Here is a 14616-nt window from a genome sequence, read left to right as displayed (position 1 = left end):
TTTTGGGCCCGCCCAGCCAGTTTTTTTTTGGTTTCTCGGCCGCACTTTCAGCACTTTCGTCCCCCAAATTCCCTAATTCATACCCCCTGGACTCCGACCCCCCGCCCGCGGGCCAGGCTGTGGGCACTATATAACGTGGACATAACTCGTACATGCATATGGACTCTGTACATTTGGCGAAGGGGGAGGGAAAAAAAAAAAAACAATGACCTCGCATATATTCCTCAGCCCAAGCACGCCTCTTTGGAAAAAGTTCCGCACTGCAAGAATGTGCTGCTGCATCATGTTAGCGCTTATCGCACCCTGTAGACACTTAGACACACAAGACAGTGAGCGCACGCGTTGCAAAGATCCTCGTCTTTTTCTGTGCCTCTCCCGAAGCCAAAAGGTCCCTTATGCGGGTATCTTGGTTCCAAAAAATCCAGGCACCCTGCATGGCATTATGCCCGAGATCGCCCCCAACTTCGGTTGCCTTTCGGTACGAAGTCAATGGGTCAGACGCACGGAACCGTAAATGGGGAGGGAAGGAAATCAGACAGGCAAACTATGGCGGCATCTTATCTAGGAATTCATATATTTACGCAGTTTTCCGATCCCATTACCATTACGGAAAATGGACCCATGGATCCTCTCTGGAAGACTACATTATCTTTTTTGTAAAAGAAAGTGGGGTGGACCTTCTTGCGGCCGTGGTCAGTCTCATGTATGTTCGCTTACGGCTGCGTTACGAGAGAAGCTGAAATGCTCCAGCAGCCAAAGCCGGCCCCCGGGCTGATGGATGGATGGCCTATTGTCAGCTTGGCTCTTTGCATGGGTTTGATACCTTCCTTGCTCAACTTAGGCCTCATGTGTTCTATTCGTGATGACCTGTCAACTTGACCATCATCTTCAGTCTCAATGTGCTATTATGATGGGGGGACACATAATAATATAAAGGCCCACGTGGCAAGAAGGACTGCAGAGTCCTACGTCTACATCAAGTCGAGCTGGATCCTAACGGGCCCATCATGGAATTTTCCCACGACGGCGGAAATGCTTTCACGTTGTCTTGGGCTCTCAGACAGTCTGATTCGATCCCTGCAGCGACATGCGGCTGCCTTATTGGTGCTTCCTCGGTTCGTGTCCTCCCGTGTCCGCTGCCCACAAGCCGAAACAGCTTGCGACATGTTGCCCAGTTTGTATTCTCTTGTCAGTGAGGATAAGGCGAGATGATTAGATCTTCTGGCGCAATAGAGCTCCGCATACCACGGTCGAAAAGTCAGAGGCATATTCGTTGTCCTCTAAGAGGAGAGTTACCATCGTATCATGACGACACAACAGCTGCAAGTTTGGAATGAGATACATGCCCCATTACAATATCAAGCATACTGGCACCAAGTGGAGTTATCCCCGTGTGAATTCCTTTCCATCGTTTTGCAACGGAGGGCTCCGCTGCGATTGTTATTAAGCTATATTCCATAGACCCATGTACAATGTTTCATATCGTAGTGGTATACAGTCCACCAATGCGCAGACTTAATTTCCAACTTGACATGCTTACACGTGCTTCTCATGCAGGAAGAATAGGCAAGGTCATTGAGGGGTTCGTTATGTTGACCGGAACCGTCTCTTGCGATCGAGATCATCTCGCAAAATCCGCTTGCGCAACTCTTCTGGAAAATGGTCCATTTCGTGGCCCGTTCCGAAATTCTCCCAGTACCGGATGTTGTCGTCCGACATGCTTTCTCTTTCGAGGGCCTTGCCGTACGCATGATTCAAAAAGTTGACATGCTTACGGGCCAGGCGTGCAATGTTGTCGGCCTGCGTGAGCAGGGCCAGCGTTTCGCCTTTTTCCTTGCCGAGTTCGCCCTGGGCCTCCTGCACCCGCTCCTCCTGGACCATCCGCAAAAGACCAAGTCTCCTGCTTCGGAGCTTATACTTCTCGTCTCGCGATAACCAGGTCTCTTGGTTGGATTCGTTTCTTTTCTTCACAACGGAGATGTGCTCCTCCCAAATGGCCGCTGGAGTTTCTTCCAAATCGTCTAATAAGATATCTACTGTTGTTTAGTCATGTATGATTCGTAAACTTGTGGACATGGATGGCACACCGTCATCAATATCTTCCTCCGTAAGAGTAGACATCAGGCTCGAGCGTCGGCGTTTGCCCTCAGCAAACCTCTCCCGTGGTGTCGGCCAAGTTCTTTGCTTCGTGACAGGTCTGCAGAGATCAGGCCAATGTTACTGCCTTACATTCCAGTCTCTGGCACGGCTTACCTCTGAGGAAATTTTGTTGGCCCCTGATAACCCAAGAAAGCCATGATGGAATCTTCGAGGGAATAGTACTCCTTCTCATCCATACGGTAGGCATTGGCGCGCAGCACCTCCTCCCAGTCAAGACTATCGAGATGAGCAAAGGCAGCTCTGCGGCCCAGGTCGGCTTGAGGGCTTGGCTTGACCCTCTCCGCAATGGTGTCAGCTGAAGACATGACCCCAGACTTTGTAACGTCTTTGAGACCCATGAACAAAGCCCATTCGAGACGTGATGCTTTTCTCAAAACATTGAGCGGTGAGTGAGGCTCGGGCAGGCCGAACCAGGATCCGGCTTTACGCAAATGTTCTCTGCCCTTATCTATGTAGGCGCTCACTCTGGGTCGGGCAGATTGGAATAATCCAAGTTCGGTATCGATGGCAAGCTCTTCACAATGGGAAAAAGTCAATGAACAAGAACTCAGTTTGTTAAATGATTGTGTATTTGAGAAACTTCTCTCACCTCGGCCTTCTCCACCCTCCTCTTCTATAGTTTCAGGCTGGTCCTGATCATCCTGTAATTCTCTATCACTTGGACTATGTTCTCCCAGCTGAGGGTCTTTTGGGACCTCTTCACCTGAACTATCATTTCCCAACTCATCCTCCACTATATCTTCTTTTTCTTCCGACTCTGTGCCCATCACTTAGCATTGACTCTCTGGTATATACACACATGACATGGTATGTATGTCGTAGGTGCATATCGATCGAAGGGGGTCGAGACGTCCTACTTACCCACGCTGGGCGTCGCTGCAGTAGGACCAGTGACTGATTGTGGTGCAATTTCCTCGGTCTTGGTGTCGTCCTTCCACTCCTTGCCGACCTCGCCAAACAGGTGCATGGCTCGGTCATGGAGCACACTGACCTGACGCAATGGCTCCCCTCCAATGTGAACCGCGCCTTTGGTGTTCTTGTTCTGGTCGTGGTTCGCCCGGCCGCGGAGGACTTGCTCCTGTACCCGCCAGCTCTTGCCTGGTCGGCGCACTCTGTTGGCGACTGCTGTCTTCTTGGTCGATTGAAGATCCCGCCAACAGGCAAAGGCATAAGTGGCTACGGAGATGGCAATGATGGGGACCAGATCATGGGTAAAGATGAGCTCTACTCTGTCGAGCAGATCCACGGTAATGATTTTGTCAAGCAGATCCATAGTGGATGAAAAATTTCGTTCCTATTCTTCTGTGAAGCTTCTATGTGACTTGGAAGACAAGAATATTTGGACTGGTGGTTACGTGTAGTTTAGGAGATTAGATGCGTTAAACTCTGATTCCTCCAGAGAATGATGACTCTGCTTGCAGCGGTCGCGTCATTGTTCTCTGGACTATTTGAGGGGAAAAAAAGGAGACAAAGAATCTTTGGTCAGATTGTTGGCTAGGCGTGAAATATTATTGCCTGTGATTATTTTTCTTTGTTCATCATGATCATTTTTGCGGTGTATGTCACAAAATGGATTTGCCTGTCATACAAATACTGGTGCTATCTGGAAAAGAAAAAAGGGAAAGAAACGAAAAGCTCATGATTATGAGATGACAATTTCGGTCAGATACTAAATCGTATATCAGAAAGTAAGAAACACAACTCTTTTGATACACAAACATTATGAACACGATTGATTATATTTTCGGTAGAAACAGAAAGCTTGAATCCATTGAAAATGGTGCTTGAGAAATATCCAGAGTCTATAAATCATATGCTTGAGTTATGCTAGTATATACTTGTGCTTCTCAAAATCCAACGCCACATGAACTTCTTTATCGTGTGCTTCACTCAGCCACCCACGATGAAAGGCCATCAAAACATCAGTAACAAAGCAGAATCTCAGCGGCACTGTCACCGGTCTTTGACAGGTCAAGACAAAGATGTTTACACTGGGCTTAAATAGTCATGTACCCAAAAATGGGACTCGAGGAGAGTCCCGAGGAGTCAGCTAAAGTCAACACGAACATACCATATTCACATTCATTCTAGACACTGCAGAGCAGCATTATAACTTGTTTGAGTCTGTCTGGTACAGATTCTGTCCATTCTCTATTGTTTAAGGAATTATCACGATCGCTGGAATACTGAGAGCAATTCATATAATCCCAAAACCAAAGAACAAGAAACAGGATACCGGATATAGACCAGCACCAAATATACCATGTGTATAGGTAAGAGATTCTCGGGGCAATATCTTCCAACAATAATCAAATACTCCTTCCATCTACTGACATAGATATTATTGTTCAGTCGAAATCACCACTTATAGGCAGTGTCACTACGTCGAGGCACACAAAGTAAAGGTGTTAAAGAAGTGTGCATTCGCCGATCACTCTAGCGACTCTTGTCTCTTCGCATGCTTCGGTAGTGGCAGTTGTGAGGGCCTAGTACATACTCATGTCCAAAGTCCCGCCATTTGCATGCAATGCGTTGAAATGGCGGAAGCAAATCATGGCCAAAGACAAAACCAGAACCGCTTCAACAGCAGCAGCAGCAGCTCGTAGGTTAATCCTGTACTGGGCTTTAATGCCTTGGCAGTAACTTATATACTTATCACGATCCTTGCAGGAGATTACAACAACAAAGATCTTACAACAGCAGCAACTGGCCAGCACCAAACAACACAACACAAATGGGCAGTCAGGTCCGCCCAGCCAGGCATCAGCCTGCTGCGGCAGCTCAGTATCGACCCCAGCAGCCCATGAGCATGGGGCCTCCGGTGTCATCGAGGCGAGCACGCAAGCCGGAGCCTATCACAGTAGCACATCACCAGACCTACCGGCCAGTCATTGTGCAAAAGGCACCTCATTACATCCCCGAGGCCCAGAGCGCCCAGTTCTACGATGCCAGTGTACCTCGGAATTACCCGCGCCGGGACAGTAATGGTGTCTCCGAGTTTGGCAGTGAGGATGGTGACTCGCCCAGCTTTAGGAACTACAAGGTTTCGCCCCGGGAGGTGTCGCCGCTTACACAGCAGAATTACTCTGGCTATCAGTCCTGGCCTGCTGGCAGGTGAAATGCCGTAGGTAAATTAGAAACCAAAAGAAAACATCAAAACAATCTAGACTGTATAATATTTGAACATCAATTCTATATGAGTCAAGACAAGTACATGTGAGTGTTGGTGAGACGACAAATTCAGTCATGTCAAGACCACGAATACTATGACACGGCCAAAGGTATTTGAGTCAATTGATTGTTTTCAAAGTCACAAAGCGTCACCCAAATCGTTTTGTGGAGAAGCTGGAGCTTTCTCTTCAAAACAAGACGAATATTGTGCTCTTAGTAGAAGGAATAGCCATTCTTGAACTATAGAAATGTTGGCGTGGCTCAGAATTGACTTCATCGTTTTCCAGCAACATGAAATGGCCCGTGATAGGCAAGATATTGATTGCACTCACAGTAAGAAACGCGTTTGAGATCTACTCTTTCTTTCCTTCGCACGCAAGAATTGCTAGTTCTCGCAGTTACCTGCCGAACTATCGTATGGAGCAAGAAAAGCTGTTACTCTAAACACTAGCGGTGCTCAGTGTAGTCTATATACACTACGTGGGCTCAATATCTTGTCAGTGTCAAAGTCAAGTGATAGATCAATAACATCCGCTTCATGTACTAAACATCTGGAAGCTCAACCATATACTTGAGCACTGGTCTCTTAAGGCACAAGCAAGATTGATCTTAATTAGGCATTAATTAAATAGACCATGACATGACTAAGCCTGCATGCAACTTAATCTCTGTAGGACTAGTCGGGAGATTTTTCACCTCTCCCTTGCCTTGTGCTGTGATCCTTCTACGCTGCTCCATCATCCCCAGCCGTTCTCGGCACTTACACCCTCGACTACATCTTCGGTGAAGCAACCACATCAGAAATTTGTCTACCTGATTGGACCTCTCAGGCAACAACAAAAGGCCCAGATTGAGACGGCGGGGGGGGGGGGGGGGGGGGGGAGACACATTGTGCAATCATCTTGTTATAAAAGTTGTATACCTAGAAGAGGGTTGTGGAGTAGCAGCCGGTTGGCAAGGGCGGGGCAGGACGCGAATGCAGTCGTGGGGTGACTGAAGGCTTCTAGATTTACTGGAACCCGATTGGCCAGGTGAAACATCGTCGAGACCTCAGAGAGTCGAAACGGTCTGCGAGACGTGTACATACTGGTGGTAGGGCTGACCACCCGTCGCAACACCATTCTTTGATTTTACTTAAGCATCTGCGCGTCCCCATCCCGCGGCAGAGTGACGTGTTGTTGGTCTGTAACACATTATACCTGTGTACACAGTAGACGGGGCGGCTCAAGACATGCGTACGTGTCTACCCGGGGAACCAATTCCAACTTGGTCCTGGGGAAGATATGGGATATCGATGCTGACTTATTTTTCGTGTTGCCATTAACCATCTGTCCTCTCTCTCTGTCTCTCTCATATCTGTTCTCTGCCTCGCTCTTTTCGCCATCGGTTTTGTCGGCATTGACAGAGTGAAACGGCAGTGCAGTAGGATTCGAGGAGAATGCCGATCTTCAATCGAAACCCCACATTTGCTGACGGTCCGTCGTGCCCACTTGTCCTGCACGCTTCTTTTTGGAGGTGGTCCTCAGTGAGTCAACTCGGCCAGAAGGGGCACTGACTGGCCTAACTGGCACCCGATTTGTTGGAATATGCCCAGAAAAACAATAGGTGATTCAGCTACCCCCACTGATACTAAAACCAATGTCTCGCACTCTATTTTCTTAGCTTCACCTGTGGAGTGAAAGCACAGTCACTGGTGATGTCGGGTGTGGATATGGAATTGGAAGAAATGGGTACATATCGATATGAGTTGAAACGACTGAATAGAAATGCTAGACCCCTATTTCATGCGTATGATGATTCTTCTTTGAAAATGATGTATTATTGACTGGGCATGTCAGCCAATCGATCTCGAAAGCGTGCCTTGAATGTGTCCATTTGTCACAATTGAATACTTACTACTACAATCTGCACACTCCCTAGCACGGAAATGTAAGCACATTTGTGTTCTTGGCAATGCTTGAGTAGTATGCAGACTTGAGGCCGGCATGTCATGATATCCTGATATGACTCGATTGCTCTTCTGTCGCAGGTTGATGATACACGACAGTCACAACTGACACTGAGCCAGTACTGTGCATAGCAGAATCTGTCCAATAATGCTCAGATGGCAGATATCCGTTCTGGGCTGTTTTCGCTGGCGCTGCATGGGACTTTGGGGCCAAGCACTTGGAAGGATCGCGTCGTATCCACAATGAGCACCCCATCTCGACTGCTCCCTCACATTTTGATTGGACACCATGGGCAACTAGAGTCTGGGAGGGATGGCTCAGCTCAATGGAACTGTATGTACTCTCCCATACTACCTGTATCTTGTGCATGGATTAATGAGGCTGTTCAGTAGTCGTTGAATTGTGCCAAAGCCAGGAATCCGCTGATTTGGTTCTTTTTCTGTACCCTGTCATGAGGCCATGATATGATGATTTGGATTGAGCATACACTATACAAGAGAAGCTCAAGACCTGATTTGACCATCAACCCGGCAGATTATTTTCAGGTAGGCCAAAACTGAGGCAGACGGTAGTGCAAATATTTCTCAGGTGGAAGGGGAAAAAAAAAAAAAAAAAAAAACTACGAACTTCGGACTTTTGGACTCTCCTAGCCGGACCTCGGGAACTCTAATACCTTGTACCTGCGCCTGGGAGCAAAGTGAGAAAAGCACGAGGCCAATTGATGAGCTAATTGGGACGGCTTGGACGGAGACTTTATTGGTAGCAGCTGTTGCATGTACCTACTGCTGCTTTATTTCCAATGAAGCGGTCGCCCAGTTTCTAAAAACATGCTGATTAATTGCAGGCGAGCCCTGTCAAAAGCTTGGCATTCGGTCCAACGCCACGCCGATCTTACAGCTGCGATCACCAATCCCTGCAGGCTTTCTTCCATTTGATTCCGACCCTTCGGCGGTGGCCGCGGGTTGCGTCGTTTGGGACGAACCGCTATTGTACTACTTGCAAGACGTACAGAGTACCAAGAAGAAGAAAGGAGAAAACCCGGCGACAAGAATTTCAATCTCGATAATATACGGGTATATCATGCAAGTGCAAAATTGCGAGCAAAATTTGCTCCTTGGGCAAAAGTATCCGTAGTCGTCCGAGATTGCGGAAAATATTCCATCTCGTCTCCTAAGAAAAGAGGAACGTAGTGTAGTGTACTGCTTCACTACAACCTAGATGATGAGCAACTAGGATCCGTTACCTTATCTGGCCACCGGGTTTTTAAGCTTCTACCTGTAGTAGCGTACACTAGGTACCTAGGACGTGGGTGGTCGTGACACTGCAATAAGTATCTGGCGTTATCACCTCCTTCCTACTGAGCCGCCAAGGATTGCACGGTTTGTGATGGGGGCCGATTCAATGCCAACGCAGATAGACTGCATCTTTTTGGTCCAGACACAGCCCCCCAGTGGAGGTGAGTCTTTCATTCGACGGTGACGCTGTTTTTCTTTCTTTTCTTTTGAAAAGTCAAGACAGAAAGTGGATAGTTGGCGGAATGGGCAAATTAGGAAACTGCGTCTTCAGAACGCAGCCGACGTGAAGACAGACGAAATCAATAGGTCCATCCTCGGCAGTATGGAAGCCGCCAACTCCTGGACGACTCTCTAGTCGGGTAATGTATAATGCAGGGTCCTCAAGGTAGCTAGGTAATTCTTACACTTTGTTTAGCAATACCCGTAGTGTACTGTGTACGGAATACGTAGTCACTTTGACAATCATATCATGGCAAATTCGACAAGCTGATTGATTTATGTACGGAATACACACAGTAAAAGAACAACGGTGCCAGGCGGGTTTCGGCGCGCCTCAATCCTAACACCGCTCAAGCGAGCGTTGAGCCATCCTCCTCCAGCTCAGTCAATCCCTCTAACAATTGGTACCCCGCAAGGTACATTGACACCCTACATAATCGGCACAGCCTCAGTCGAAACTGAGAAATGTCTCCACTTTTCTAGGCAGCCAACCTCGAAGGGCTGCGAGACACTCAAGAACGACGTCTTTCCTACATACGGTCTTCCCTCTCTCAAACCTACCTCGCACTCGCCCATTTGCATCTTTTGTCGTTGTCGCCCGACAAACTACCACGACAACTTGGTTTTTTTTTTTTTTTCCCACTTCGATCTGAGCCCTTCCTCGTCGTCTCAGGTCACCGTCTGTCGCTTGTGCAGCAACAGGAAGAAAACCTTCACTTTGGTTGACGCGGTCTTGTCCATCCTCATCGCTGGTCGCTCGCAGTCACTTTCATCATCCATTCGGATATCTGTACTGCCTTCCCCGGATCACAGGACAATCCACAGCTTTCAAACTGCTTTGGATCTCCATCCTCGCAGGGCTAGGACTACTACTAGGTACATACCACACTCATCATTCGGTGCTTGCGCCTTCCCCCCTCCACCTCGGTGGCAAAGCGCAGTGCTTGCTTCCCTAACTTCCACGATTAACAAACACCCTCGACCACATCCACTCCCACTTTCATCCTCGACCACATCCACTTCCACCTTTACCTTCGAGTCTTTTTCGCACAATCAGTGAGGACAGCTCTCGAACTTTTTGTTCTTCTTAGCCAGAATCGTCATCTCTCCACTTTGTATGGTCTTATGCCCATTCGTCAATTATAACATCACACCCCGAGTTCTATCCTGAGGCCACTATCCTGGTCTCGGTGAGGAAGGACTTTGGCTTGCGTGACTCATCGGCCATTGGACCTCTGGGTTTCTTAACGGTGCTAACCTGTACCGTCAGTCGACATAGGACATGAGCCACCCATCTTCTTACTCTCCTCTCTCTCTTATATACTACCCGCTCCCCACTTGCACACGGGAGGTCAACATGTCATCCAACCCTCGTAGGTCTCGGGCGAGTCGTTTCGCTTCCGAGGACTCTGATGGACTGAGCCTTAATACGATCAACTGCACCCTTAAGAAGGGTGCTACGTTCCACTCTTCTCCAACAACTTTCCAGAAGCCATCTCTGCCTCGGCGCTCTCAAACGAATCTGGATGATGTTATCATCGATGAAAGCCGCCGCCGTGCTGCCCAGACCATTGGCAACGTCGACAGCATTCTGGCTGGATCTATAAAGTCCTCGTGGTCGGACCTGAGTGACGAGAGCACCCCCTTCCCAAGGAACTTACTCGACCACATGGTTGGCACCAGCTGCCACGAAGGGAAAGACGCTACCATGTCGAACTCGGGCAGAAGCCGTTTCAACCCACGTCGTCGCTCTCCAAGAGAGCATGCGTCTGACAGTGGACTCGGTACTTCCATCGCTTCATCCAAGCAAGAGGGTAAGGAAGCCAAGTCATCCGGCACAGTCGCAGCTATCACTCGCTCTGCAGCCATTGCCGGCCAAGATGACGGTGTGCTGCCACTGAGCGACAATGCCCAGCAGTGCATTGAACAGCGCATCTTGAACCCACTTCTGTCCAGGCAGTCTTTCAAGGACTTTCATTCAATCGTCCGTGATTGTCCCAAGCGTATGCGAGAGAAGCAAATCGTTTGTCTCAGAGATTTAGAGAAGACTTTGTTGACCTATTTGGCACCGGTGAGTCAGCTTTTGAAAGATAACGGGATCTGGGGAAATACTTATCGGGCATTGTGCTTGAAGGGAAAAGCAAAGACAGCCGACCTGTACCTCGACTTTTGCACGGCATCCATTCTCTGTATTCAGGCTACCGTCGAATACCTGAGCCCCAGAGAACAAACTCAACCTCACGATCGGCCCTACAGCCCAGGCTACTTCACTGATCTTGTCGCTTCAATCGAGATGTACGCCGAGCAGCTGCGCAAGAGCCGAGAGCGCCAGGCCGCTGGCGAGGAGCTAGATGAGATGGACGTCCACCCGTATGTTGCCCACAATCTCGTCTATGATCTATTCAGACATGCTAATTCCCAATTCAGAACAGATGAGTTGAAGCTGTCTGGCGGTTTTGCCGACACTGGCCGACCAGCCGAGCTTGTACGCATCACGAAGAGTGGCAAAGCAATCTCCATCGCAACTGGGTTGCCAGTTGAAGATGCCGATGAGGACAGCAAAGCCCCAATTCGGTTTAAGAGGTCCATGAGCGAGCAGCTCGAGGACGAGGAGGAGATCATGCGTTCCATGGCGCGCCGGAAGAAGAACGCCACCCCCGAGGAACTCGCACCCAAGAAGTGCAAGGAGCCTGGATGTAACAAGGAGTTTAAGCGACCATGTGACCTCACGAAGCATGAAAAGACACATTCGCGTCCCTTCAAATGCTCTCACAAGGACTGCAAATACTACAACTTCGGTTGGCCGACACAAAAGGAAATGGAACGTCACGAGAATGACAAGCACTCCAACGCCCCAGTCATGTTCAAGTGCCACTTTGAGCCATGCCCTTACAAGTCCAAGCGAGAGTCAAACTGCAAGCAACATATGGAGAAGGCTCACGGCTGGAGCTACGTTCGTACCAAGACCAATGGAAAGGGTGGTAAGGCTGGCAGTTCTGCTCACCCTACACCTATGATTACTAGTCTGCCCACGCCTAGCAGTGGCCAGAGTAATTCTGCCATGTCACCACCTGAGAATTCATTCCCTACCATGGATTCTTATCAAGACATGATCCTCAATTATGCTTCAAGCGATCAATTCAACAATGATGATATCTTCGCCTTCGATGCACCAGAGCTCACGATGGACCTGTCCCCAGTTGACAACAACACTCCGTCGACTGATGGCCATCTCACCGCCTTCAGCGGACTTAGCCCCGACCTCAGCGAGCAGCTGAACGATTTTCATGACATCAACACGGATTTGAGCGATATATATTATGGCACCATCCCAGCGCCCACAGCCGCTATCTATGACAAGACTGTTCTTCCCATGGATAACTTCAATTTTTATCCTTCACCTGTGGAGGCTGTGCCGCAGGCACTGAACGTCCCCCATATTTCACCAGCGGGCCACGGCAATACCATGCTCTACACTCCTGCATCGATGGCAGAATCCATGGTGGACGAGGGGTTCGTCGAGTATGATGTCAACGACCAGATGAGCGGTCAGACAATGCACAACCAGATGCCTGACGACTTTGTACTGTTTGATCCGAAACGTGCCGATTTCGCTCAGGGCGGCCAATTCTTTGTGGATATGGACACGACCCCCAGTGCTGCTGCTGGCTTCACCCAGCCGTCGTCCCAAGACTACAGCATGGATTTCAGTCCCGACATGGATTGGATGAACACTGAATCTGGTGGTGGTTACAATTAATATAGAGACAAGATCTCTTACTCAAGTGTACCACCCTTGTATTATGACCGACTCGCGAAACCGCGGTTCATTTACGATGATATGATGAAAGAACAAAGAAAGGAAAGCGAGATTGAGAAAGAAGCAGATCAAATTGTACCCCAGCTGCGCGGGTTTTATTCAGGGAATTGTAGAGTTTGTTGAGAAGAAAACCCCTCAACGAGGATTGCTCTTCTTGCCATGTTTTCTGTTTGGCTGCTTCAGGGGAGACAACGATGACACAAGTCTCATTTCATGTAATTCAGCAGCACTGCCAGTGGTTGGCCAACTTTGATTCGAGAAGAAATAAACCAAACATATATTTCTACTAAATGAGCGAGTCAGTGTTACAAGAAACAGGGAAATATTTCCATTTGCAAGTGGTGATTAGTGACTTCTTCTCAAAACTGACAAGTTTCTTTCCATGGCCTGACTAACATGGCGTGAAGAAGCAGGGTGATTACCTGATTTCCATGAGCTAAAAACTGTGCGACATAAGAAAATGATTCAAACCACAAGACGATTAATATGCCATGATGCTTTGTACAAGCACGTTGCCTGTTGACTGGCGGCTCGGCTTGCGTGTCATTGTCAGGCAGCTGGCGGGAGCTGGCATATCACCCACCTGCGTTAGTACCCAGGTATCCACCCGCATTCGAAAATTTCCCATAACGCAAAACTACCCGCACATCCCCATTCTCTTCATAACCTACTCTCTTTTTTACCGTCTACACAGTAGCGAAGCCGTCGCCAGTTGACGGCGCACGCGACCACCGCAGCGGCAGCAGCAAACCAAGCGTGGTTGCTGTCGTTTGTCTTTTTATCCCTTTCTTCGTAAGTTTCATCTAGGTCCTAGTCCATCGCATCCTTCTCCCCAAACCCTTTAAAATGATGACCATTCGACGTTGACGCCGAAATGCGCTCGTCACCTCATAACCATACTTGAAATAGGAAGAGCCGTATGAGTGACCGTCCCCGGGCCTCGAAAACCCTTTGGCCGAGCCGCCCAATGCCGGTGCCCCAGCTTTGAACTTTGCGGCGAGGAGACTTGTTGCAATATCGTCATATGCTGCCTTGACTCCTCCCGCGCTGCTCACTGGGGATGGACGGGCGTGTGAGGTGGGGATCTGGTCGTGCTTAGAGATTTGGTTTCTGATAATATTCTCGGGGTTTTCAAACTGTTTTTTGAGCATCGCGCTGGAAAAGGAATCTTGGACTAATTCTTTTTCTTTCGCTAGGTCTCTGACGATTCGAGAGTGGACAAGCCGCAGGCTGAGTGCTGGTCACATGGAAGGCAAAGAACCCTTTGCGAGCATTTCTATAGTATCAAGAGTTCAATCAAATTATTCATCAACACATGTATCAACGTCTCTAGCATCATGAATCCGCAACTACCTGATCACCATCTTGATGTGCTTTTTTCGAGTCCTGCATGGTCACGATGGAGCTGTCATCGAACTGCGGTAGTGACAACCTCATCCCAACGATGTCAGCATTATCGACTCTGCACCATCAGCATCTTCATAGCTGAGGCCTGCCTGGGATATTTCCTTTCTTTCTTTCTTTGTCTGGCGTCAGGATCATCCAGATGGATCAATGTCTACCGTGCAGCTGGAGGCACGCCTGGATATAAAACTGGTTGTGTCGCCTTGAGGAATCAGGTCCGACCAGGCGAAAAGAGCTCTCATCATCCAGCTCTAGTGTCATGTATTCACCCTCACCTGCTGCTGATTTGCCTTCGGTCACTTTACATTTTATTTCGATGCTCTGCAAATGCAGAGCACACCGAGTGCATTCGCGAGACTATCATCAATGACGAACCATTCACGACTCCTCAAGCCACGGGCGCGAAGGGGACTGCTGTCGGGCAGTCTAATTTTCGAGGCATTTGCAAGAAACATACTTTTACATGGCTTTGGCAAAGGACAATGGGTGCTGGCCACTTGGGTTCTATTAAAGATGTAGCCAGACTGATAAGATAAAATAGCATCATATCAGAATACCACAATATCAATAGATTTTTTTTGGCCGAGAGGAATTCATG

The 14616-nt window shown here is 48.6% G+C and overlaps 3 protein-coding genes across 3 annotated transcripts; 2 read left to right on the top strand and 1 right to left on the bottom strand.

Annotated features, from left to right (window-relative positions):
• Nucleotides 1-1587: 1587 nt before the first annotated feature.
• On the bottom strand, nucleotides 1588-3433 carry PFICI_01392 (uncharacterized protein; the record flags this gene model as incomplete). Its single annotated transcript, XM_007829973.1, has 5 exons — nucleotides 1588-2033; nucleotides 2088-2197; nucleotides 2254-2674; nucleotides 2750-2917; nucleotides 3022-3433. 5 exons carry the CDS (start codon nucleotides 3431-3433, stop codon nucleotides 1588-1590), a joined length of 1557 nt encoding a protein of 518 aa, XP_007828164.1.
• Nucleotides 3434-4894: 1461 nt separating this feature from the next.
• PFICI_01391 (uncharacterized protein) lies at nucleotides 4895-5278 on the top strand (the record flags this gene model as incomplete). The annotated part of the gene is made up of 1 exon (XM_007829972.1): nucleotides 4895-5278. One exon carries the CDS (start codon nucleotides 4895-4897, stop codon nucleotides 5276-5278), a length of 384 nt encoding a protein of 127 aa, XP_007828163.1.
• Nucleotides 5279-10151: 4873 nt separating this feature from the next.
• Nucleotides 10152-12554, top strand: PFICI_01390 (uncharacterized protein; the record flags this gene model as incomplete). Its single annotated transcript, XM_007829971.1, has 2 exons — nucleotides 10152-11164; nucleotides 11222-12554. The coding sequence occupies 2 exons, from the start codon at nucleotides 10152-10154 to the stop codon at nucleotides 12552-12554; spliced, it is 2346 nt and encodes a 781-aa protein (XP_007828162.1).
• Between the last annotated feature and the right edge of the window lie 2062 nt (nucleotides 12555-14616).

The sequence above is a fragment of the Pestalotiopsis fici genome (genome assembly GCF_000516985.1).
Source record: "Pestalotiopsis fici W106-1 unplaced genomic scaffold PFICI_Scf_1, whole genome shotgun sequence".
Lineage (NCBI taxonomy): Eukaryota > Fungi > Ascomycota > Sordariomycetes > Amphisphaeriales > Sporocadaceae > Pestalotiopsis > Pestalotiopsis fici.
Note: the sequence above shows the minus strand (reverse complement) of the source record. Positions and strands in the feature narration are given on the sequence as shown.